Source organism: Oreochromis aureus, linkage group 7, assembly GCF_013358895.1.
Source record: "Oreochromis aureus strain Israel breed Guangdong linkage group 7, ZZ_aureus, whole genome shotgun sequence".
Lineage (NCBI taxonomy): Eukaryota > Metazoa > Chordata > Actinopteri > Cichliformes > Cichlidae > Oreochromis > Oreochromis aureus.
The window spans coordinates 60,442,766-60,470,655 of record NC_052948.1 but is presented as its reverse complement, the minus strand read 5'-3'; the positions used below and the strand labels follow the sequence as shown (position 1 = coordinate 60,470,655).

The window sequence follows — 27,890 nt, the reverse complement described above, 5'->3', positions numbered from 1 at the left end:
CAGTTTGCAATCTAACACCAGTGTCACTTACAGAGGGATAAGCCGCAATATTTAGAGGTAATTCATCCACACGCTGTGGTCAGGGCCCACGGCTCAGCTGCCTGACATTTGCTTTCCTTTAATAATGAGGCCGTGCCGTGCATGTGACTAATTATCATATGCTCCACAGAATTTATAGATCCCTTTAAAGAGGCTGCGCTCATCTCCAGAGTTAAACATGGCACGACTATGGAGGAGAACTTGAAGTATAGACTATGTATTTGTTTAAAAATTAAACACCCAATGAAATCACAGAAGTAGAAGTTTGGTACTGTAACACTGTTTTTGCCTGTGAACTTCCCTTTGCCTCGGTGTAACTAGCATGCTGTCCTTTATATGTCACAGTAGGCTCTGGTGCATAGGTAATCTTCTTATATATTTACCCCGTCATTTTATGTCATGTCATAAGTAGTCATCTACTCTCAGCCCCTTTCAAATATGCACTGCTTCTGATTTTAACACGTCAGTTTTAGGTCTGTTTGAGCACCTTTGCTCGCTCTCCTGTAAAAAGTCACATCAGGCGCTTTAGACCTAGTAACATTTTATTTTATATATTTTTCCACTATGTGTTGACATGCCAAAAGGTTATGGAGATATGAGGTCTTCACTTCAGGCAGGTGAGCTTTTTTGACTCAGACGTGACCATATTTGGACGAGAATGTTGAGATCTAAGTTATAAGCTGGTTTTCATGTTGCATCCATAAAATGTAGAGGTGCAATAAAAAGATATATAAAAATATCCTCATTTCACTCACCAAAAGGCAAAGCACAAATTCACTGGGCATTCTGTGCAACATGGTCCCAAATGGCAGAAAAAGATTACTAACACAGTGGAAAGGCTCAGTTCAGTGACTACAGTTAGCTGAAATGAGGCCTGACCAAAATTAGCTATGACTCTTCGTGCTGGCATAGCTGTTAATCAAAGCAGTCAGCTGTTTAGGCTAACCTTAAACCTACCCAAATGTTACACATTTATTTTTTACATGAAAGATCCCCGGCTCAAGACCCGGAGGAGACACTAACTAAACCTCAAGGGGGTGACAATCCAGTGTACTCCTAGTCCCGATCCAAAGCCCAGATAAATTGGATGGTTGCGTCAAGAGGAGTATCCTGTGTAAAATCTGCTCTGATTTAAAAATCTGGACACAGCCACTACAGCAACCCCTTGGGAAATAAAGAAGCAGCTAAAAGTACAACACAGACAGTATCCAAAAGGCCTCCTCAGACATGCAACTGGACGTTGCCGTTGACGCAGCCTGCACTGGCATAAATGCTGGCATGGCTTCGGCTTTGAGTAGGTTCAAGGCTCTGCTTAGATTCACCACAGAAGGAAAACTCAAGCGTGACCTTTAAAGCCAACCTCAAGTGCCAACAGCAATTTTGGCACTTTCAGGATCCTCAGCCTCAGTGGTTCTTATTTGATTCAAGCCATTCCCATAACTGTAGGTAGGATGTGGCAATCATCATCACTACACGTTGCAAAATTTTATTATTTTATTATTATATTATTGATATTTCTCAATCTCTGGTTGCCACAGACCTCCACCTTTTTGTCTTGGCCAAAAACGCATAAAATAAAGAAACATCAGTGGGAGAGTGCAGGGAAACCAAAACTGCTGGGAAATTGCTGGGCTGTTGATATTTTTTTCTATAACAATGATAATGAGAATAATGAGGATAGTGAATGACGTCTGCTGTTGAGTCAATTACTTTTTTTAATGAACATGGCAAAATATTAAAACATAATGGCCCATGAATGTTTATGTGTGTTACACTTGTCTTGTATGTTGTTTAGGATACTGTGTAACTACAACAGTGTAAGCCGTGTAGACAGAAATGTCTCAGTACAGTAATTTTTATGTCTAAATAAAGGAACTGTAGGACATGTAGTCACAGTATGACTACATGTGTGGGTGGATCCCCTCCAGCATGAGAACTCTGCACCCTGTGGTGTGTGTGTGTGTGTGTGTGTGTGTGTGTGTGTCTGTGTCTGTGTCCTGAGGGCTATTTCTTATTAGATTAGTTGTGGTTCCCACAGCAAACAGCAGCCCTGCAGCGCTGACACATAATGCTGCATGGCTGGATAAACTCTTGTTCGCCTGTCGCTTGTCTCTCTCACTCACACACAGACACACAATTTGTTTGTGTTTGCTCATGTGAATACTATCCTGCGAATACTCTACACAGAATCAGACGTACAGCATCCATCTCCACACCCAGCTGACGTCTGTTAACGGAGGCTCTCATGTTTGCAATGTGCTGCAGTGTGAAGTCCCTTAATTTCACAGTACGCGTTTTCAGGTGTCCTTCTACCCCTGTACAACTTTTTGTTTTTCAGCTTCATGCTGATTGTCCACTTGAAGGTGCTGCACCTCACTTTTTCCATTTTCTGGGAATAATCTAAGCTTCAAACATCTGTGGAGAGTCCTTAAGTCAGGGGTGTCCAACTCCAGGCCTCGAGGGCCAGTGTCCTGCAGGTTTTAGATCTCACCCTGAGTCTACACACCTGAACCAAATGATTAGTTCATTACCAATCTCTGGAGAACTTCAAGACATGTTGAGGAGGTAACTTAGCCGTTTAAATCAGCTGTGTTGGATCAAGGACACATCTAAAACCTGCAGGACACCGGCCCTCGAGGCCTGGAGATGGACACCCCTGACTTAAGTCAACTAACTTAGCTTCCAACAATCCTCAGCTTTGCTGATATTTTGTTTTTCAAAATCTTCATTTTGTTTTTTTTCCCACTTTTGCTAATGAAAGCATTAAAATATAAATGTGATTTTATGTGAAAACATAAACCCGCAGAAATCAGAAGATGAATTTATCATGTGTCACAGCCTTGGTATGATCCAAACCAGCGTACTCATACTTGTGTATTAACACTCTCGGTGATGCAGACACTGCAGAAGCAGACGTGTTTGCCACCTTTTAAATCCTTCAAACATGCCCTGTAATTATGCATGGAGAAGATTTAGGAGGCACATAACTGAAGGATAATAAAATTCAACAGACACAACAGACGAGATAGAAACTGAAAACACCGGTCCACGGTTATCTTTCTCCTCACTCAGCCCTCATCTCTGCAAACCAAACATCTCATATCGGATTAACTATTTGAGCAGCGGTCGTAAACTGTAAAAGGGAACCACTCGCAGCTACTAACAAACAACCACAAACCAGGACGACAGCTGCAGATCAGTGCAGCTAAAACCAGGAAAAACCACAAACGTCAAGTCACAAACCAAAAAGAAGACCAGTAGCAGCAGAGATTTGTTTAAAAAAAAGAGAGAAATGCTTTATTCCTTCTGTGTTTTTACCTAAAACTGGTTTAGATCACTTGAAAAAACATCAACAGCAATAACTAATAGATAACAAAGGGTGGCTGGATGAGGGAGAAAAACGTCACGGCCGCAGCGGGGTATTTATTTTGGGGCTGTGGCCTTTTTATCCTCTGTGCTGACAGCGAGGAGGACAAAGAGCCTGTTGAGGAGTCTAAACAGAAGCCTGATTCTGTGATGCACAGAGCTGCAGTCTTGTTGTGTCCAGCTTGGCAGAGCTCACGAGCTTGCCTCACTGGTGACGGCAACCAAAACAACTGAAACGACTAGAAGACTCTGCTTCACATTCTTTACTTTACATCTACTCTAGCAGAATTATGACCTACTGTGGACAGCAGTAGAGAAATCCAAAGACTGGCCGGCTGAATAAACTTTCCATTTACTGCACTTTGCTCTACAATTATTGTCCAGCAGTGCCTTAAAGTGCTAATGAGCGCATACTAATGGGATTTTCAGTAAGGACAGACGTTGATGCACATGAGTTAGTATTTACTTGTATTTATCTGTTTCCTACAGTTTGGAATGATAATGAAGACAACAAAACTATAAAATAATACAGATTCAGTTGTTTCTTCTGTTCGCCTTGCACACATTTTGCAACATGTTACTGAGATCTTCACCCAGGATTAATATAGTATGTATTTGATATTAATTTTCATATTCAAAAAACCCCAAAGGCTTGATGCTTTGACAATTTTTTTTCAGTTAAGGACAAAGTATTGTACACATATAGAGAGATAGATTATATAGAAGTTATATGAAAATTGCTTTGATGTTAAAAATAAATCTTTGATAACTCATAGGCCACATTGTACCGACACAAAGGCTTTGATCAATTCAAAGTGTATTCTTCTTTTATTCACTTGCTCTTAGTGCAGTTTAAACAGACCTTCAATGCTCTGCCGGTTTCCAAATATATCCCTTTGTTATTAACCTATGTTATAAATGTACTCACAGTTTACCAGATGTTGTAATGAAAGGTATATTTAATTAATCAGACTGGCCCATTTTCTGTCAGCATCTTTCAGTAATGCTTTTGAAACACACATGATTTTACCGCTGCTAATGTTTTAGAAACTAAGTTTATGGAAACCTTTTTTTTCAGTTTCGTGTATCTGCTGCTGAAATCTGGGCTTTATTTCTATGTTTTGACTTATTCTCATCCCTCCAGGGCCGACGGCAGTTGCATTAATGGAAAGTCAACATTAGTGCATTAAAACCAATGAATGGGACATAGCTGGTAGCAGAACATTTTACATCCTTTATCTAAAAAGGTCACCTTCAAACTCACTCTACTGTAAGAGTAAACTCTGTCTAATCTCATTACATCTCACTGAACACTGAGTAACTTCGAGCTTTGACCCTTTAAAATCTAGTTGTTTTGATGTCTGTGTAATACCCACCACACAGCTAAACAGGGACAGAGTCAAAGGAGGCCAGCGAGCATAAAATCAAACTGGAACCCTCAATAAAACACTGCGCCACTCCTTTATTTATTCATTTACAGTAACAACTCACTCCTGCACTTTAGTCACTCTGAACATCCTGTTGGATAACTCGCTGCTATCACCTGAAGTCAGCGACTTGGTATTTGCTCTAACGGAAAAAAAAAACCAGACACGCCAAGTGAAAACAAGGTCAACTTAATAAGTCTGACCTCTGTTATAGTTTCATTTTCAGTTACAATATGACTGGGCACCACTGGAGACCATATTTAATGTTTTAAATATAATACCCTCTCTTCTTTAGGCTGATGCAGTTTGCACTGATAACAAACAGCTGCGGCCCTCCGTAGAGAGCCTGTGTAAATACTGTTTAAGCAATACATTTTATATACGGGGGTTAAAACAGCTTTCTTAATTGATTGAAATTAAACTAGTACAAACGACCAAACAAACTGCAGTTCATCTAAAATCAAATTGAGGCTAGTTCCACAAAGTGAGTCACCATTACCACTGGCTCCCTGGTTAAAAGTCCCAAATTTAGTGGCGAAATCTAAATTTTACAGATGATTTCACTCTCTGCTAGCCAAGCTTGCTGCCTTTAGTTGAGCCTCAGTGTTAGCCAAAATGCTAACACTGACATCCAGAAACCACAAAGGCCATGTCCACCTTTTATGAGGAGTCTATTACTACAAATGCCATTTTCTTGCCATATTGTTTGTATTGTAGCATCAGAATTGCCGATTATCCCTCCAGGGTGATCAAGCAATATGCAAACAATAATATTTCATCTGTTCAACATTTTTCTGTGACAGGTTTATAAATACACGTGCTTTACCTGTTGGAGCATTTCTTCAGTGGAGGCCAGTTTCTGGCGGTGTTCCTCCAAAGAACTTTCTAGGTCTCTGATCTTCTCTCCCTGGGCCTCCACCTGGTCGGTCAGAACGCTCACCTGGTGGGTGACACAGTCATACTGTATTACACCGTCCTCAGAGAGCGCTGGCTGATCACACGCTTAAGATAAGGAAAAAATAGATAGGAATATGCAGGAGTTTTAGTTGGTAAACATTGTTTCTGCTACACCGGATACTTGATTTTAGCCACTTATACAAGTTTTTATGGGAGAGAGAACGTTGTTACATTACTACTAATACTATAGTGCTATATAATATGCTATATATACACTATATCATAGTACTAATACCCTTGATAGACAAATATTTTCAGTTTGAGTCTACCCTACATGTTCAACAGTCTGCAGCTTTTGGTTTATGTTTACGTTTTTCTTCTTTCAGTCCACATAAAAGAACACATCACCACATACTTCAACTCCAAACCAACACACACACATTTACTCAGCAGTCTGTCACCTAGGAATGTATTGCACACTTACTATAATCTCTCTGACAACCCATTCACCTTCTGCCAAACGTGCACCCACACACACACACTCGAAGATCCCTCCTGTTCACCTAAACGATGCCAAATCCATCTGACAGCAGCTGACTCTCTGTCACTTCAGTTTCTCTGATTTTTACCCCTGCAGCCACGTCCTGTCGCACATTGCTCTGGCACAGAGGAATATTTTGTCAAGTTTTTGGCTTGACACTTGTAACCGCTAACAGAACATGAACATGTGTTACTACAGAGGGACTGGTCTGCTAAACCTGGCCTGCCTAGCACTGATGAACCATGAACAAGTGAGTAAATGAATGAACAAGTATCTGAATGAGTCACGTCTAAGAGCCTTGTGTTAGGTTTCGCACCCAAAACATGGATACCACTAACGCTTGACAAACATGACACAAACATGAAGTAAGTAAAGTAAAGAAACAACACGGAGTGATCTTGACATGACTGTATAAACTCCAAATGCTAAAGAGAAAGTTAAAAATACCCCTTACCTCCTTCCTCTGAGCCACACACACACAAATAGAGGTGAATGCTCTCGACAAAGCTAGAAGGAAGTTAGTTACTAACCACAGAGTGTGTCTATACTAGCACACGCTGAAGCAAGATAAAGCTTCACATAAGCAGTCTTAAAGTAGAGGCAGGTGAAAAGGCAGGAAGGCACTACGGAGGGGCAAACTGTCCACAGCCAATTAAATCTCCAGTCAGTAAAAACAAGCCCCGGTTAACTTGGATATCAACCAATCACGGGCAGTGTCAGTTGAGGAATGTGTAAGAAGTAGGTGTGCGGGTGGTGGTGGTAAGGAACGAGATGTGGACTTTGTGACAACTTTACAAACCGGGGTTGTCCAGACGGGTGGTGCACTTATCGTCAAAAAAAAAATCATCCACTCGCGTGGGCTTCCCCAGAGCATAAAACAAACATACACAGAGAGCATAAAGGGGCAGTTCCAAAATGACAAATTAACTAGGAGGAATGTAAAGATAGACTGTGGAAATCACAGCTGCATGAACTGGCTATTAAAGAGTTTTGACAGCACAGAGCACCTCCTGACATCATATAGTTAGATGACATATAATCATCTTTACTGCAGCCGACTAGACGCTGGCGGTTACTGCACGAGTTGTATGTAAACACCCTCACATGCTTTGGAAGGTGTCCGGACATGTTTTGTTATGAAATAACACGAAATATCTGAACTCGGAGGATTACAGATTAGAAGAGAAGATGTTTTTCCAGCGTGGAACAAATCCTGCCAGACAGTCTCCTGGCTCATTATGGCAGGGATCAAAAAATTAGATGTAGCTGTGCATGCCAAAATAACCACAACCATATCTGAACAATCAAAGTGGGACAGCAAAGAAAAAATACACTCCAAAAATGTGATATGAAAGTACACAGGCAGCACAGGTCACGTTGCGTGCATACTGTATGTGTCTTTGTATTAAATGTTCAGTTGTCTATAACTTAGATAGATAAGAAATATCTGACCTGTAGCACCAGAGACTCCTTGTCTCCCTCTAGGCGAAGCAGTCGTTCTTGGTAAGTTTCATTGTTGGCTGGAGAACACAGGTTCACCTGGACAAATGCACACAGAAGAAACACACAAGTTCATGAAGAGGTTAAAGATGAAAGATAAGGGATGGCCTATTTTTATCTTCAAGCAGTGAAGCAGAGAGGCACATCCTCTGTCCCTAAATCAGCAAAACTGCAGTCTTGTTTACACCAAAGACTGTATAGAAAAAATGAAGGTAGCCAAGGTGACCGTTTCCAAGCTTCTGTTAGTGGATTTTAGTCAGTGGCTTTTTTTGGTGTGTATGTAAGAGGTGGAGATGACAACTTGTTAGCCTGCAACAAAAGCGTCCTAATGAGTGTTTATTTGTCTAAACCACAAATGAATAGATGCCTGCTCATCCTAAACATCTTAGTTTGGCACGTGGAAGCTAATCTTGGCAGCTCTGATGCTGAATTACACCTTTACCACCCAACAAACACAGGAGGATGGGCTTCCCTAAGACAGGGGCAATTTCATCTAGCTACTCATAAGCCAAACACAACTGGGTTCTCTAAAACAGAAAAGACCATCTATTATTCACAAAACTGCACAAATATATTATAAAAAGTTCTGTTTAAGTCAGAAAATAGCTTATTTACTTTGTCTGGGATACTCTGAACAAAAGCAAAAAGCATGACCCAGCAAACATACATATTGCCAATGTTGAATTGACGTGTAAACTGTTATATTACAGCTAGTCAGACTGAAATATCTATACAGTAAGATTATAAACAGCCAATAACATGGCTTAGCTGTTAATGTTAAATGCATATAAATGTCAGAATATTGCTGATTTTTGTGCTGCTGATGCTTCAAAGAACCAAGCTGTACACATAATCCTCTCGCTTAATGTCCAGAGCTGGTCTGGGCAAGACTGCTGACTCTTGCACAAGGAACTCACAGAGCCGATGCTGTATAAATACACATTTTTCACAAAGCACATGATACGAAGTTATGAAACATCATCTGACTCATCTGACTCCTGTTAATCTGGAAATAGCAGGATAGCGGAGCCAAGTCATCGACATTGTGCTAAAGCTTGTGCTATAATTTCCACCTTTTTCATCTCTGACTACTGTAAGTCTAACAAAACATATCAGTTATCAATGTATTTGCAGCAGCCTGTCAGGAGAAAAAGCTGTGTCAGGATCTGTCTCGAAATAGAAATGCTTTCTAATGTGAACTTAAGAACATGCACACAGTGAAAGAGACATTTCCCTTTGGTCAGAAGTTCTTTTGCCAGTTCCTGAGTGCCCTGCTATTAAGGTTATGGCAGAATTATGCACTCCACAACTCAGGAAGTGAAAATGAAAGTCAAGCCGAACAATTTTAAATGGCTTTATTCCTGAATGATGATGTCTGTCCTGTTTCCATTTCTCTGTTCAGCTTTAACAGTCAGAATGTGTTTGAATGCTGCTGGCTCCTCAACATGCTGCTGCAAACATTTGGAAAGAGAGGAAAACATTCTTATGATAAGATGATATTTTCTGCTTCTGTCAGCAAGATTAGAAATACCACCTGTTGTTAGAAACACTTTGGCTAAAGCAGCATGCATTTGCAGGCCTGTTAAACTGCATGCTAGGCTTGTGACAGCTGAGATTTAGCTTTGTGCTAACCCTACATAATGTTAAGAAACAGAGTGATGTACACTGGCCAGTAACATTGTTTCAATGCCAAACAAGGGCTGTGTGGGAAACAGCAATATTACATTACAGCTCAAACCGAATGAGCTCTTAAAACTGGAGCTTAAACAATATGTTTGCCATTAATAGAAATCTGGCTATTTTTTTTAAACCAGATTCAACAAGGTGCTGGAAACATTCCTCAGAGGTTTTGGTGTATACTGACATGACAACTGTCAGTTAAACATCTATGATGATAATCTCCTGATACATTAGATCCCAAAGGTGCTCTGCTGGATTGGTATCTGGTGATTCTGGAGGCCGTTGGAGCACAGTGAACGCATCGTCATGTTCAAGACACCAGTTTGAAATAATTTGAGCTTTCAGACATGGCGTGCCATCCTGCTGGAAACAGCCGTCAGAAGATAAGGTACGCTGTGGTCATTAAAGGGATGTATGTGAATAGTACTCAGGTAGGCACCTGGTGTGGTCTTCTCCTGCTGTAGTTCATCCGCTTCAAGTTTTGAAGTGTTGCGCATTCAGAAGTGCTCTTCAACAAATCTTGGTTGTAAGGAGTGAGTCTCTGAGTTACTGTTGACGTCTTACATCAGCTGGGCATTGTCACACAGGACACTCACCGGGTGTTTTCTTTTTTCAGACCATTTCAGGCTCTGCAAACCCTGTTTTATTTAGGAAAATCCCAGTAGATCAGCAGTTTCTAAAATATTCCGACCACCTTGTTTGACATCAACAACCGTGTCATGTTCAGAGTCACTTAAACCACCTCTCTTCTCCATTCTGGTGCTCATCTCGACCATGTCTGCGTTTACTTGGCTGCTTTATGATATTCAAAAGATAATTTCACTTGCACCTGCTTCTACATGTTTGATTGTGTTTTTCCCTCTCACCACCAAACATCCAGTGTGGATATATGTTATAAAAGTATGAACCTAACTAGTATTGACACCAGCCCAAAAGTCCAGTATAGATCTGTTTCTACCTAAAATGACAGAAAGCAGTCGCTGCTGTAAATGAACTGATGTTTGTTCTGGTAATGTATTAAAGACATAAAGACCTGGATGGCCGCTAACTTTCTGCTTCTTAATTCAGATCAAACTGAGGTTATTGTACTCGGCCCTGAAAATCTTAGAAATATGGTATCTAACCAGATTCTTACTCTGGATGGCATTACCTTGGCCTCCAGTAACGCTGTGAGGAACCTTGGAGTCATTTTTGACCAGGACATGTCCTTCAATGCACATATTAAACAAATATGTAAGACTGCTTTCTTCCATTTGCGCAACATCTCTAAAATTAGAAATATCCTGTCTCAGAGTGATGCTGAAAAACTAGTTCATGCATTCATTACTTCCAGGCTGGACTACTGTAATTCATTATTATCAGGATGTCCTAAAAACTCCTTGAAAAGCCTTCAGTTAATCCAAAATGCTGCAGCAAGAGTCCTGACAGGGACTAGAAAGAGAAACAGATTTCTCCTGTTTTGGCTTCCTTCATTGGCTTCCTGTTAAATCCAGAATTGAATTCAAAATCCTGCTCCTCACATACAAGGTCTTAAATAATCAGGCTCCATCTTATCTTAATGACCTTGTAGTACCATATCACCCTATTAGAGCACTTCGCTCTCGCTCTGCAGGTCTACTTGTTGTTCCTAGAGTATTTAAAAGTAGAATGGGAGGCAGAGCCTTCAGTTTTCAGGCCCCTCTTCTGTGGAACCAGCTTCCAGTTTGGATTCGGGAGACAGACACTATCTCTACTTTTAAGATTAGGCTTCAAACTTTCCTTTTTGCTAAAGCATATAGTTAGGGCTGGACCAGGTGACCCTGAATCCTCCTTTAGTTATGCTGCAATAGATGTAGGCTGCCGGGGATTCCCATGATGCATTGAGTTTTTCCTTTCCAGTCACCTTTCTCACTCACTATGTATTAATAGACCTCTCTGCATCGAATCATATCTGTTATTAATCTCTGTCTCTCTTCCACAGCATGTCTTTATCCTGTTTTCCTTCTCTCACCCCAGCCCCGCCCCTCCCTGAGCCTGGTTCTGCCGGAGGTTTCTTCCTGTTAAAAGGGAGTTTTTCCTTCCCACTGTCGCCAAAGTGCTTGCTCATAGGGGGTCATATGATTGTTGGGTTTTTCTCTGTATCTACTGTACAATATGAAGCGCCTTGAAGCGACTTTTGTTGTCATTTGGCGCTATATAAATAAAATTGAATTGAATTGAATTGATCAAGACTGTGTGTGAAATTTAGACCTGAATTTAAAGTAAATGTCACTTGTAGTAGTTAAACCACATTGTCGTCACTCAGCACTGCAGTTCACCTCAGCTGTTAGCACATTTTTGCTAAAACAATTAGTTTGTTTTAATATCTGAAGTACTGAACTCGGTTACCGCTGATTGCATTTCCATCAGCAGCATGTAGGTGTATTCATCAAACATCCCACTGGTGATACTAAAACTTAAGTTAACAACCAATTTGCAAACATGAAATGGTCGCATTTGTCCTGTAGGAGTTCAAATCGCATTTTAAATGAATGCTGAGGTTGATCGGGACATTTTAAAGGGAATCTGCATGTTAACATTACTACAAAGAACTAAACACTGAAATGTGTCCATGTTCCAGAAATCCAGTTCTGTAGGGCATGAGACAGTCCAGAGAGGAGGGGAAAAATATATATTTCATTTGTTAAATATTTTTCTTCAAGAAAATCTCAGCATGTTTTTGGTGGAATTAAATGATATTTAATTTTTAACCACAAACTATGCTGATCATGGCATCTGCAGTGTTTTCCTGTACAATGATGATCGTGTGTCGGTGGAACTTTCTGCATCTGTCCCTAAAGATTTGAGGGGGGGCCCAGATTTGCCAACAATCCCCACAACCATTACTGTCATTTAAGCAATCAACATTTAAGCCTCTTACTGCCAAAAATCCACTCCACACCCGTCTAAACTACGATTGGCTTAACTAGCTTCAAAGTCCAAAAAAAATAAATATATAAAACGCCTTTAGGCTAAAATATGCAGCAGTGTAAATGTAACTGTTTGCTACAAGAAGCCGACCTTTCCTACTATCATGACGATGACCCAGTTTTGAAGAAAACATAAACATCGAGGGTTTTTTTGTGCTTTTAGCTGAAACTCTTATCTGATGCCACAACAACTACTGTAAACTTTAGCTTCAAGGCACATTAGTGAGCTTCCAAAACCTTATCAGTCTCTTTCATCCCTCTCAGGCCGTCTCAGCGCACAGATGAAAAACCCTAAAATCAGCCTGTAATCCTCGATGAACTGTCTGAAACTGAGGTCACAGGATGTACACCAGCGAGGTCACCTGACGCGGACCATATGGATGCATTAAACCCATTATCAGACTTGAAACTAAACAGAGACGGGGGTAGAAAGGGGGTGGGCGACAAACTGTTTCTTTCAGTGTCTCTTAAGTTATAAAATGTAAGGTTGTAATAATGTTACATTTACAGTTTCTCAATCCAGTGGGAAATCTGCTGTGATCACAGATCTTCCCATCAGAAGACCAAAGAGAAGCAAAGCCATTTCAGGGTGGTGATGACGCAGCGCTTGAATGGACCGATAAAAGAAACCAGGCCAGTCTGTTTTTATCAATCTGTTATCGCCTGGTGGATTGTGTGAGAATGGACAGAGCAAGACAGTTTGGGGCCACAGCGTAATGTCTTTGCACCATCATTATGTATTACAGCACTGCAGTTGTTTTTCAGTTAATTTCCTTGAGATTCCCATTAGCACTTCTGAATAAATCTGGGAAATTTAGCTGAAAATTACTCGAATATTAGTAGTAGTAAAAATTAAATTAAACAGATTCTCTCTGTGAACCTAGAAAATATTAAGTTTTTAGAAGTGTTTCAGTTTGTATCATGAAGTAAAAGTACTTCCAGTACAAGTAAAAACAGCGTGGAGCATCAGTTAAATAAATACTGACCCATTACCTTGAACGGTTTTTGCTTACATAGCACATTTTTATTCAAATATATTAGGTATTTATGATAATAATTCCCCTAATCAGCCAAGAAAATATTTCAATCATTTAGAGCTAAATACGAAATACCGTTTTTTCAGGATGTTCTCTCAAAAAACAGGACCACAAAATTCATATTTTATTCAACACTAATGAAATTATAATCATAGTTTTAGTACAATTTATATAAAGTGAGTGCACTTCACTGCAGCTGACCAAATATTTAACAAGGCTTTGCACAAGAGGAGAGGAAACAGTATCCACTCAATATAAATGATTACACTGGAATGAATACAGAGGGTGTTGGTTTTATTATAGTCGTACTTTTCTCGGTGTATTCACAATAAATGTTGTGGCCAGTGGAATGGGTGGAACTGTAATGACATACAGTGGCGTGCATGATCCCAGTGTCTAAGAATGCATGACAACATGCAGCACACTACCCACCTACTTTTAGTGATTCACATAAAAGTGCTCCAACGGTCAGCGCTCTGTAAGCAGGCAACATGTACGTCCACAAAATTCATGTAGAATTTTTACTGCTCAAAGTCAAAGCCTGACCTTCTATCCAAAACCAAACGCTTTTAGTTTTTGGTTTCGTCCCTCGTTGGCTCTAATCTGAGTCGTGAGTGCTCATTCGATTTAGCGCTGCAGCAGCGTGTGCAGCACATTAGCTTAGGTATTCTCTCTAGTCACACCACAGTGTCTCTAAATGCAATTTAAAGTCCAATTCAATTTGATGTCTGCTCAGCTTGACAGTAAACAGTCCCACTGAGTGTGGAAAGTGAATCTGAAGGTGAGTCAGTGACATTTAGGATGAATTGTCATTTCTGTTTCTCCAGATCCAAGTTTGATTAACCTTCATCTTGATCTTACCACTATAATCACGTTAGCCTCAGCAATTCGAAGATGAAAACAGCTGTTTACTGTTACGTTTGTTTAAAAAAAGACAAAGAAAAAGGAAACAGGACCAAGCTGGCAGTGTGGGAGAAGGGAATGATAGCTGGTTTAGTATACTACTAAAATAATTGGACTTTTCTCTGTCTGGAAATAACCATCACACACTGATTAAACAAAATGATCACCTAATTTGAACTTTAAAACTCTTTGTTAATTTGGTCCTCATTATCTGAAGTAAATATGTACAGTGCTTAACAAATGTATCAGACCACCTATCATAAAAACACTGAATTAACTGAGTTTCTGTTTTGATGCCCAAAGTTGAGCTGGCACATTGGATTTCTCTGAGAAATCAGAAATTAATCAATTCAAACATTAAACACATTTTTCAAATGCAAGTAAATAACTGTACTTTCTAGAGTTTTTTTGTAAAGCACTAACTTTGAAAATTCATAGATAACAACGATAATTGCATTTTAGCTTTAAAAATAGAATTTTGATTAGTAAGTAAGGGAGTGAACTTTATTTATATGGTGCTTTTCAAAGACATAAAAGCCACAAAGTGCTGTACAGCAATAAAACACAATTAATATCGAGAGAAGTGAGTGAAACTGAATAAAAATAATTAACAGAAGAAAGTCAAAAGGCCTGAACTTCTGCACACTGGTGCATTGATCATTACAGAAAAATAAAACAATATTTTGGTTAATTTAAGGAAAAAAACCTTACACTGGTCTAATAAACTGGTTTATCACTGTTGTCATATCTGGAACACAGCAGCTTTGCTGTTGTGGGACCCTGTGATGTTCTCTGAGCATATGTGGAAAGCCCACACCCACCCACAGAACAAAGCAAGAATAAATGATCATATCCAGGACACTGAGGTGGATCAGTTGTGGAGTAGAAGTGAGTCGCAAAGCAACTATGAAGGCTGAAGCAGCGTGATGAGCGTTATAACTGCCAGAATGAGACTGCCAATAGGATGAGCAGGAGAGTATCTCACGTGGGCTAGCATTGACGTCAAGCTGATCTACTGAGTGTTAACGAAGGCTTCATTCCATTTTTAACAAAATAGACTGAAGTTGGACTATTTACTTTATTTGGACCCAACTGACAAATTAAAAGAAAAAAATGTAAGAAAAGAGATTCAGTGAACACCTTGCATAAATATTGTTAAATTATTTTAGTTTTACCTCTTAACATGCTAATGTTTATTTCAAACATGCTGGCCAGGTCAACAGCAAGCACAAGAACTCAGATATACATCCTCACACACAGATGCATCTGTGTATATCAGTGTACCTGCATCACAGCCTTTTGTAAGGGTTCATTTATTTAATGCTATTTCACTCCACCCCTAACTTCACTCCACCTCAGATACATTATAAGATGCAGATGTGGCAGTAAAACAAATCCTGAACAGAAATCTGTTGGACGATTTGAAACAGTAAGAGGCAGCTGAAAATCACAAAGATGCACTGACAGAGCAAAACAGAGTTCAGGACAGTTTCAGCTGGGTCGTTATCGGCATGTCTACTGTTATTGGTTCAGTCTATGGTTAACTTTGTCACCCAAGTTCCTCTTTCCAACTGTAACTATAACATGAAGTAGCATCACATTTGTTCAGTGCACTGAAGGTAGACGATTGATTGTATCAGTGCTCTAGATTGTGCCATTAATAAACCTAAGTTTGGGGTAAGTTTAGCAAACTTCTTGACTGGTGATTTCATGAACGCAATGAGGGAAGTCTGTGCTGTTTTGCTTAGAGTGCTGAACCCTCCTACCAGACCTGCATAAGCAGTAGAAGATGGATGGATATTTTTTATCCCAGTAAACTTTGAAATGAAAGTTATTCATCTCGTTCATTTAGCTAAAAGATAAAACTGACTTAATAACGTTCCTAAAAGTGTATCTCAAGATGGTGGCCAAGTGGTAAGATGCTCTTATCTAACCTTATAACCAAGTCCTGACCCTCTCACAGCCTTTTGAAGTAGTGTGACGAAGTGCAGACTGGCCAACATGTCTTCAGTCCAGGTCTACTTCAAGAAGTCAAACACAGAGCCTGTTTTTACACATTTTCTGCCCTGGTGAAGAGTCACTTCTCAAAATATACGTCCACTGTGGCAAAAAATGAAATAATAATCCATCAAAATGACACAAGGCTCATAGAAGTCTACGGCCACTCACTGACAGGCTTAAACTTTCCATTAATCTGATGAGTCACTGTTTCAGAGAAGACCCAGTAGAATAAAGTGTTAGCGTTAAATGCTAGATATTAGAGAAACAGATAGGAAGTCATGCAGAATGATGTGAATGAGGCAAAATGCAGCAAAATCTTTTAAGCATGTGAAGGAGCCCCTTAAAAGAGACAGAGCGACACCTTCAGTGCAGAAAACTCTGCATGAAAGGAGACTGTTTTTCTTTTTTGCACAGCTAAATTCTTATCATACATATTCACAGAATAAATCCCACAGAGAGGCATCAACCAAAACAGCATAAGTTGATTTACTGTCACCTTGTGCTCTTTGCCATTGACCTTAGCAGTTGCTGGAACTCTGTGAATGATCTGTGAACGTTAGTTTAAAGGTCACATCTTGAAGAAAGAAACTGAAATAATGTAAAACACTAGCATGCTTAAAAGCAGCAGAGCTTCACGATTTTAAAGAGGAATTAAATACACCCAAGTAAATCAGACAAAAGTGGCATCTCATCAGTTAAAGACTTGCTCACATGTCTTTACAACACAGATCCTGCAGCGCTAAGTCTCTCTCTGCTTAACCCCCGGAGCATTAGACACTGCTTTGACAACAACAATCAGCTGATAATATTTCCAATCTGATAACGCAGTCCTCGTGGATGCGTGCCTTCATAACACAACAACAACAACTGGAGATGCAGTCCAGCTCTTGGGCTGAGGGAAATTACATCAGAAAGTCTGTCGCCAGGAAATAAAACAATAACAGCAGGACAATGACAGGCATCTAAAGTGGAACAACTGCTTCGCGACGGCAGCTTCCCCTTCAAACATCGCTCCCCTCTCTCTGTTTTCCAACTAAAAGTTTCCTCCGAGGCATCAATCTAATGAAAGGAATGTGCAACATGGACAGACACAAATATTTTTTTAAAAGGGGGGAAGAAGAAGACGCAGGAGAAGGAGCATGAAAATAAAACAAACCCTAACTCACCTTTTTCAGCCAGGAGAAGTGTCTGTAGAAGTCAATGGGAGTCTCCATGCTCCCAGCCCATTGCTGCCCTGCCTATTTTCTTGTGTTCTTATGGGACTGTCAGCCTCTGAGTGTGTCTTTTGTGCAAGTTTTACAAACTAAAAGTGGACTGAGCAAACTGCTGCAGCATGTGAGTACTGTCATGCAAGTGTGCGTGTGACTGCGATGTTCACAGCTGTGGAGGAGGGCTTTTTATGATCTCTGCCTCCTCAGAGGGAAAACTCCCCTCTGCTTGGTCCCCCTCCTCCTACTCCTCTCTTTCCTTCTTTAGTCCCACTGTTTTGTCCCTCTCTTTCTCTCCCTCTCCCTACTTACTCCCCTTGTTCACTTTCCAACTTATTTGTCCTTTTCCCTGGACGCTCTCTGCCTCCTCCATGCCCTCTTCTATTCCCGTTCTGGTTGGAGTTGTTGGTCCCCCTCCTTTGCCCTCCTTCCTTTCCCCTTCTCCTTCTCTTTTCTTCCTTTCTTCACTTTTGAATCGTTCTCCCTCTTTTCTCTCTCGCTCTCTGCCGAGGTCCATCTGACAGCCAAATGGTCAAGCCGAAAAAGAAGGAGGGGGGCGGTAGGAGGGTTTGCCGTTTTTCTTCTTTCCCTGTCATCTGTTTGTGTCTCAGTCTTGGCCTATGTTTCCTCTCTCCCACTCTCATATGTAGCCTCTAATGCAGCAGCATCTGATGTCAGATAAGTGGGCAAAGCAGCAACAGGCTGTACTGTCAGCACAAACACAAATCATGCCAAGAGGTCCGTCTCCCTCCTTTTTTTCGTGTGCTCTTTTAATTAAGTCACAGTGCCGGGAGACGCTGCCTCACTTTCTTTGCCTCCTGTCCATCTGTCTCTGTGTGTGAGCCTCTCCATGTTTAAACCCTTTAGCTCAGGTTTCCATTTCCTGTGTATTTTACAGTCCACCACAACAATGTCAGCCATTTGGTCTGAACGGCAAGTTTATTTACAGCCACACAAACCCCAGTAACAAATATCGCTTTTGTGCAGATGATTACAGGTGATTCAAGTCCTAAAATGTAAAAAAAGTTGGATGTAAACTAAAATTTCATGGAGTCGTGCTTTGTATTACTGAAAATAGAGCTGTAATAAGTCAAAATACTGTAAATTTTGATATAGCCAGGCTTTCTTCCTCCAACTTTGTCTCTTAATACAATCTTTCTGCCGCTTTCACGCTCCTGTGCACGCTCAAGTAGAAGGTCTGTCTCATGCATCATTTTAACGAAGCTTATGCGCAAGTTCAATAAGGTAGATCTACGGTCTCACATCTGTCTGCTCCCAGGTGTTGCCGGCTAAATCTGAGCTTCAAATCTCTTCCACTTTTACAAGCTGTCAAGCTGTTTGTGACATCAGTGATCTAGTCCAATCATCTTTCTCCCAGCCTTGTTCAGACCAATCAGCATTCTCGCCGCGTACTTTAAATATTTCTCCTTTGCGGTCGCCTTCATGCAACCCGCCTCCTCCCCATCACTGCCTCTCATCTCTCAGGCTCCATTCAAGCCTCCATCTTCACCTCCACCAGCAGCCTCCGGGAGGTCCTGCTCTAATCCCTAACACCAACACAGCCATCAGGGTCTAACTGCCAAATATCTCTATCTAAATCCTGTACATCACTAAATCATGTTCATTTCTTTCCAATAATCTCTGCTCACTGAACTCTTCTTCTTACCGTGCTGACTGAGTGCCGCCGACCTCAGTTAGAGGGAGGGGCCATGGAGAACGGTGAAAAATATAAAAATGATGAAAGGGAAACATATTATAGGTGTTTCAAATGAGGCAGAAAACTGTTAAACCCCCCAAATATAATCGTTTTACAGGGTGGCATGTAGTTACAACATAGTATTGCAATATTTTGCACTGTCATTTGGATACCAAATGATAAAATACTGTCATTTGGATACCAAATGACAGTATTTTATCAAATAAAGGAAAATACTCTGTGAATACTGTGAACAAGGGGGATAATCACCATCATGCAGCACCATCCTGAGATGACATTAGCCGAGCAAACTTGCATTAAATCGGCTCAAACGAAAAACCATTGAACACTGGACACATTCAGTTTGACAAAGATAGCTCCTAATTCATCACAACTTGTGGTGACTAATTAGTTCCCTACACCCTGAGGGTGCTGAACACTCATGACCACTTTGATCACAAGCTCAGGTCACCTGATAGGAGCAAACATTTCTGCAAACAGTCGCAGCCTGACGACTGCAGTCACTCTCAGAGATTGTCAAAGGTCTTCAAGTTTATGTCTGTCTTCCATACATGAAGAGAATGTCTGTACCACAGTTAACCTTGTTTACATGCAGTGAATGGTTTTAACCGATGTGCTTAGGGAACAAAAGGGGAACCGAAATCAGCTGAGGGTAAAACAGCTCCCCGATATTTCTCTCTTACTTTTAAATTCTTAATAGTTCTACCCACTCCTTCAAATTCAAGTGTAAAAATTGTTGAAGAAAAAATAAAAAAAATCTTTATAATTCAAAACTGTCAGCCTGCAGGACGGGCAGAAAACACGAAATAAATCGCACTACTATGTGTAATGTTAAATAGGGTACGAAGCTACACAGAGTATTCTGGCATCTTCTGTCACCACATGACTGTATTATAGACGAATCAATTTTTCAATGAAAAATACAAAAACAAACAAAGAAATATAACAAAATAATAAACTACTGAATGAAAACATTAAATCTGGGACCTGGCTCTGTAAAAGTAAAATCCTGACCTATTTTCTTTCATTCCATCTCATTTTTAATAAACTCTTATCAGTCTCTGCTGAAAGAACTTGTATAGTTGTATTTCTATATATACCACAAATTGAACAGTTCAGTATTTTTTGTATATTTACTCTTCAGCAGGTTTGGGGAAAACTGAAAATGTTCATCTCCGTGAAGAACACAGGAGACAACCATCTGTGGGTCAGCAGTAATGAGCAGCAGTCACCGGCTATCACAACTTCCTGCCAGAAATACACTTATGATGCTTCCTGTGTTTACATGTGTGAGTGTGTGCTTCACTGTGAAGTATGCTCTGGAGAGAAGGCCGTGGGGTGCAGACTAATTGCAGAGCACAACTGACTTTGATCCTGTTGCTCAGGCTATAGGAAGGGGGGAGAAGGTGGACAGGATGAGCATGAGAGGGAGCAGCCAGCCTTACATTCTAGCTGCCTTGATTATCTGCCAGGCTTTTGTTCATCTGCTATTGAAATTTGCAGGCAATGTTAGCAGCTTTCCACTGCAGGAACAGTCCCTCTGGAAACTGTTGACTGTGGATTATCCAGACTCAGTGAGACACTGTTCCTGTAAAGAAATGCCACACTTAACTCCTTAATCCCTGATCTACTGACTCAGATAACTTAACAGGAACTTTTTTAATGGTTTTTGTCTTGTTTAGTTACTAATAACCTTCTACAATTGCACAACTGGAAAAAGTGGCTAGATTAGGATATATCCACTTGGTTTGACAAGACGGTCAGCGCAAACCCTGAACACTCTGTATTAATGCATGAATTTTCCAAGTTGAAGAAAGGCATGTTTGTGTTTATTTCTGCTTCTTCTCTTTCCTCAAAGTCATTTTCCTGAATCCTCTACAGTGTTTTTAACTTGAAGTCACCTTGTGTGTACTTCCTCCTGAGCATCTGCAGTTTAACCTGTGATGCTGGGTGTATAGTAACTACCAAAGGGACTCCAGTGGATGATGTGGATGAGGAGAAATACATTTCCACAGAGCAATTTTTAAAAAAAAGCAGTGGTCCGAAGACTCAAAAGAATAAAAATACTTGGAAGGGAGAACGGTGTATTCTGGATCAAATACAGTTTTGGCTTTTGCTTAAAATTTTAAACTCACCAAAGGGAGTGGAACAGAGAGAACAAGTAATTCTTCTACCTTGACCTCTTTGAGTATTTATTTAAATAAAATGCTTAAAAAGAAGAAGCAGGGAACTGGAGTGATACTGTATTAATGCATTGGGAAAAAGCCTTTGGCACTGAAGATGATTAACAGCCTCCAGACAGTGTTAGATTTTAAATGGTGACCTTATTGTAAAACACCCACCTCGTGCTGCTGGGCTGCATGAATTAAAATAACATATTAATAAAGACAAAAGTGTCACGTACAACACTGTGCACATCACACTGAACTTGGACTGAAATGTGGGACAGCACTGTGGAGGAAAGCAGCAGTGAATCAAAGAGAGGAAGAAACAAAGAAGGCAAGAGGGAGGAAGGGAAGGGTGGAGGGAGGCTTGGCCAGTGATTGAGTGCAACATGTGAGACATCTGCTGTTGAAACAAAGTAGGAGTTCAAAACGCTGCTTTCCAAGATCTACTTTCCATCTCAATAACTGTGCGTAAAACTTTGCACTGCTGCAGGACAAAACTCGGCAACAGAAGAAGAAAACAACCTCACATAAATGACAAAAGCAGGAAAGTCAAAAAACTACATTTTTAACAAAATACCAAAAGATCCACTGCCTGAGCTGCAAGGTCTCCAACATCAAACCATATCACACTTGCTATAATGTATTGGAGCAGTTAGACCTACCTTACAGCAGCAGCCCTGAGCAATCCAATCCTCTCGACAGACATTTGAGTGCCTAAATAGAAACTACCTCATTTACAAACAAGCTTGCATTAAAAACTAAATGGAATGTGTCCATAAATGCAAAGTATCAGTGAGCAAGAACAGTAGCTTTACACAGTGAAAAAGAATGGATGAAGGAAAAGAAAGAGGGAGGGGGGTAAAATAGTAAAGAGTATACATAAACAGAGAACTTGGACTGGCTGAGAGGCCACACAGGACAGAGACAGGGTGTGAGGGAGGGAAAGCTGCACAGGAAGTTGATAATAATGGAGATGTAATGATGTCTCTGAGGAGAACCTAATGGAACTTGTCCTAAATCTCTCCGCTTATTTCCCTTTTTGCTGAAATCCATGAAAGGGTTAATAAAGATGAAACATTCTGAGTGGTAACCTGTGATGTGAAAAGTATTTTAGTGTAGAAAATAAAATAAATGCTTTCATTCATATATATGGAGCAAAACACATCCTGATAACATGTTTCACTGATACATAACCAAACTTCAGATGATGCATTAAAGCTGAAGTTAGACATCGGTAGGGTAACTTTGGCTGTATCGCCCTGTCACTGTATATGTCTAGCTGTCAATGCCAAATTAGCTTAAGTATGACTTTGTAGGAAAAGCACGACAACAAGCAGGAAACCAAAAAAGGAAAAGAAGCGAGCAAGAAAGAAAGCAGGAATAGATGAAACGTCAGACTGGGACAGAGACCAAATGAGCCCTGAGCTCATCCTCACAGAGACATGCTGAGCTTGTGCAGCAGAGAATAGCTATTCTGGAGCACAGCAGCCAAATTCCTCTCCTCTTCCTCTTGCTCTGACCTTTCGGCTGACCCCTCTGACCCCAAGGCAACTGTCCCCATGCTGTGAAAACACTAGATAATGCATTACTTGCATGTGAGTTCCCTCACTGTCAAATCACTGAATATGATCATACTCAACTTCAAAGCTGAACATCTTGTTTCCATTAGTTCTGAGACGCAGGCAGCCTCGTCTTTACTAGCATATGCTACAGCACCCTCCGCACCACACACAGATTAAAGAAACCTGCTTTGGATTTGGATTGAATCTGAATGACTTTCAAAAAGCACTAATGAAAGCAAAGTCTGTTTGTGATCCTGAACCATGCAGCACTCCTGCACTAATCACTGCTGACCGAACAGCTGAATCCAGCTTTTCTTTACTTACGCACTCTGATCTACTTGCTTTAAAAATAAATATTGACCCTGTAAGAGAGCCTTCAACAAAAAACAAAACATCTGGTTCTTTTTGTTAACATTTTGCATGTCTGATTTCATTTTTGAGATGCTATCCTCCTCTAAAAAAAACAAACAAAAATCGGCTGCTATTACTTTTGCATCTCCAGCCAGTCTACCCTGCTCTGAGTGCAAGTAAACATAACTTGTCTCCACAGAGACGTGTACACTGAGCATACAGTGCAAATTTCTAACCCATCTGTGTAATCTCTTAGGATGGCGAGAGTCTCGCTGCAAATTTAAAATGAACAGCTCAATGAACTCCCGGTTTACTGAGAGAGACAAAACAGATTTCACAAAGCGTGTGATAGTGAGCGCTCCAGCTCTACGGATGGCAGTCTGTCTGCTCATCGCTACGTCCAGCCTGAAATATCACACAGCTGTAGTACACACATTCAGGGTCCCCCTTTCAGAACATGGGTGAATGTAACCAACGGCTCCTAATTTATTAATGAACAGCACCAGTTAGCTGTTGGATCTATGATGTTAAACAGCCACCTGCCACTAACCAAAGCTGGTAGATGGTAGCACTCCCGGTGCAAAGCCATCTGTATGAACATGAGTCATTCCTCCCTGCTGTATGTAGTCTGTACCAAGTGTGTAACTGCATTCTGCATGAGTTAAAAAGTTAACCTGCAAGAAAAGAAGGCCGATGGAGCTAGCACTGCGAGTCTGACAATGTGTGAATGCAATGTTATGCACAGTTCCATTTAAGCAGCATTGCATGCAGTTTTTGTATAGACATCTGTGAACCTTGTCCATTGACCTGTGTTTAAATTTGACTCTTTCCTGCGTTTTTGATGAGTTATTAGTCTGATTTTTTTCTCCTGGTTCTCCTGAAGAGGAAATAAGTCACCAGGATTGTCAGGAAAGGTTAAAAAACTCACATCACTATATGCTTAAGAAAATTAGAAAAATACAATATAACATAATGAAAATGTTACATCAGAAACATTAAGACCACTGTTCAGCACTTAACTGGAGTTTCTGTACACAAATAAAAATTAATTTAACAAATACCGTGTCCAATTTATGAACAAACGTCAGCTTTAAGACTATGGCTCTGTCAGCCCTGGCTGTGGGATTTTGAGTGACAATAGGTCAGAAGTCATTTTGCCATCACATAGCCACAGCCTTATTTAATTTCAACGCTGAACCCCCCCCCCCACAGAATCTCTATGGTTTCTTTGCACATTAAATATTTAATAAGTATTTAATTAATTCATGAACATTTTTATCAGTCTATTAAAAAAAACAGTCAGTATGCACTTGTTGATTTTTCATGGAAGAATCTATATACACATCCAAGACTGTTAAATAACCGCACTAATAAGTGGAAAGGCTGCATCGAGACTTGGTGCATGTAAAATGCCATTCAGCCTCGTTCGTGCACTAACAAACATAAAGGGCCTGAAAATTCAACTAGAAGAAACAAATATATAAAAATGCTTTACGGGAACAAGAACACAGGAATTGTCACGCTTAGAAGGCGAGAATAACAAAATGAGCTGAGCAGACTCTCCAGTCTGGAATGATGCTCATTTTCAGCTGCAGAGACTAAACATGGTGCAAACAATGGCATAAAGAGTCAAAGCCGATCCATCACACTGAAATCCTCTGATACAAACTCAAATACAGACAAAGGAAAAGTCACGTTTCCATTTGATGCCACAACTTTGTGCATAAACACTGCTTGTAGAAGACGATCAACACTGAAATGACGGATAACATCAAAATGAATCACACAGTGTACTCACAGCTCCACTCTGCAGCCAGTCTACAAGAGCCTGTGCGGTCTCTGCAGGCAGCTGTGCTCGGAGGCTGTTTCGCTCCTCCTGGCTGGATTGAAGCTCCAAGGAAAGTTTGAGGTCCTCAGCTAACTGAAGGACCTGCAGCGGTCCAGCGCTGACGGGGGAACCCAGGTCATACATGCTGTTAGAGAACTCCATCGCTGCTGCTTTTGAACCTGGTGTGTGAGTGATGGAGGAGAAGAGGGAGGAGAGGATTAGAGGACATTAATAATACTAAGGAAGTCAAACTTTAATCAGAGCCATACATCTTTCAGATACATGGCCTCCAAACTGTCCATGTGTCACCTGGATCATTTCCCTGCACTGTATGGCCCACGCTAACAAACATCTGGATGCATTTAAGCAATCGTGGCTCTAAAACAACAGCCACACATTGCAGAGGCTTCAGAACAGCAAACAGAGCCCAAAATTAACAAAAGAGCACGCAACACAAACAACCTGCGTGCGTTTATCATGGAGAGACTGAGTTTAAGCTACACATGGGTTTGAACAGGGACTACATTTATTTGAAATAAAGTAAGCAGAGAGAAAATCCAGGATGCTCAAGCACCACTGAGCTGGTATCTATGTCAGAACTGCTTCTAATGTGCGATGTCTCAGAAAGATCATCGCTGACATTTCAGCTGAAATGCTGAGCATTCTTAAAGTGAATTATTTTATCTGCACTACAAGAAAAAAAAACAAGAAAAATCTGGAATGAAAATAGTTATATATTTTTTTTAGATTTGTCACAGTCTTTGGATTTTATAGAGTGATTGAAAGGTTTAGCTTCCTGTGTTGAGTTAATCTGATATCCTTCATTGTGTCTGTTCCCTGTGCTTCCTGTGTTGCCCTGTCCACGGTCTCATGTCTCACTTCTAGTCGATTCCTGCTTTATTTTGGAGACAGTGTTTTTAATGTGTCTCCTGTCGCTTTTTCTGTTGAAGTTGTGCTTCTGGGCTATAATTTGTTCTGTTTTGTCATTTATAACCATACCCTGGAGACATGAGCATTATAATCAGTGTTGAGAAGATTACTTACAAAATGTATTCCACTACAGATTACGGAATACATGCCCAAAAATGTATTTTTTAACGTATTCCATTACGTTACTCAGTGAGAGTAACGTATTCTGAATACTTTGGATTACTTAATATATTGTCATGCTATTTCTGTGTGATTTATTACTGTTACTGAAGGCTACTCGCCATACCAATAGCAACTAGATTTTTAAATCTTAATATAAAATGAGTAACAGGAGGGTGGACATTAGGTAAGGCTGCACTTTTTGCAGCGATCTCGTATAGAAAACTATTCCGCGCGTATATAAAACAGGTCCGCGGCTCCGAACCGTAGTAAAGGGACCTCTGGCTAATACACAGGGTTCGTGTCGGGCTCGTAGCAGAAAACTAGCTTTACTTTGTTGTCTGGGTCAACTTTGCTAGCGAGAGACAGAGAGAGGCGTTGAAAGGCTGCTCCAACGGAACTTATTGTTTCGGAGGAAAACACGAACACAGCGTACAGTCGAGTCTTAATAGCTCACTTACAACTGGGCTCCTCAGGCACTCTTTTTGGCTGCAGTGGTTATTATTATATTTACATGCTTACACTCTACCTATTGCCTTTGTATTAATTAATTTTTTGAATAATAATTTTTTAAAATATTTCATCACGTCATTATGTGGGCCGCGGAATTGAGACCCAGGCATTAAAGCCTCTTAATGCCTGTTTTGTTTGGGTTTCCACCAGCATGGAATTACCAAAAATAGAGAGGGCATAGCCTAACATATGAAACAGGAAAGACCGCCGTGTAATCCATTTCTTTCAACAAAGTAACTGAATACCACCTTTTTAAACAGTAACTGTAACGGTATACAGTTACTCATATTTTGTATTTTCAATACGTAATGCAGGTACATGTATTCCGTTACTCCCCAACACTGGCTACAATAATACACTTCTTACAAATCCTTTATTAACACTTTGAAACAAATTTAAGATTAATTTTACTTTGGAAAAGCAAACACAAAAACACTGATATCAGTTCAAACTGGGGAATATCCCCCAGAGTCTGAAGGTGGATGCTGAAGGTGGAGTGGTAGAAACATAGTGAGAGACGAGATTTTGACATTTTGCAGCTAAAATAAAATCGCCAGTTTGGAAGCTGGTGTTTCATACATGATGTCAGGTAAGCAAAGCATGCAAATTGCGATGCAATGACAAGTTCAAGTTGCCCGCTACTTAGTACACTGTCAAGGCCTTGTATTAGTAAATGTGTATGTAACTGATTACAACTGTAAAGCGTTTTAATTTCAGAGGTAGTCCTAACAGTTTATTTCTGCATCATTAACAGCCTTTACTCTGTGACCCGTCTGCGTCTGATAACATCTACATCCCAGGACAGGCAGCATATAGACAACGTATTAAAAGGTAGCTGTGATAAAGGTTTGCAGCCACTCCTCTGCCTGCAAACAGATCAAAAACAACACCAACACCGAAATCGTTAACCAGCAGAGTGCTTTCACAAGTATTACCACAAGAAGCTTTTCAACCCCAAAAGCACAGAAAAGGCTGTCGTGATCATGGAATGCAATATGACCGACATATCTAAATTCCTGATAAGTGGCTCTAATTTCCTCGTTAGCGACTGGCTGATGCTATCGCTAATGGCATTTTTAATGTCTTTCTATTTGTGGTCAGTGAGAGCCGGAACA

At 40.4% G+C, this 27,890-nt stretch overlaps 1 protein-coding gene across 6 annotated transcripts in view; it reads right to left on the bottom strand.

Annotated features, from left to right (window-relative positions):
* Window positions 1-27,890, bottom strand: part of ppfibp2b (PPFIA binding protein 2b) — an 88,165-nt gene that overhangs the window by 28,777 nt on the left and 31,498 nt on the right. For 3 of the 6 annotated variants that reach the window (XM_031738304.2, XM_039615709.1, XM_039615711.1), the window contains exons 3-5: window positions 25,144-25,352; window positions 7,723-7,809; window positions 5,659-5,772 (exon numbers count right to left, since the gene is read on the bottom strand). In XM_031738304.2, the coding sequence (XP_031594164.2) occupies window positions 5,659-5,772; window positions 7,723-7,809; window positions 25,144-25,352 (410 nt within the window). Of the gene's footprint in view, window positions 1-5,658; window positions 5,835-6,724; window positions 6,884-7,722; window positions 7,810-17,505; window positions 17,933-25,143; window positions 25,353-27,890 lie in introns of those variants that run through there. The other 3 variants (XM_031738305.2, XM_039615712.1, XM_031738306.2) reach the window with 3 other exon arrangements.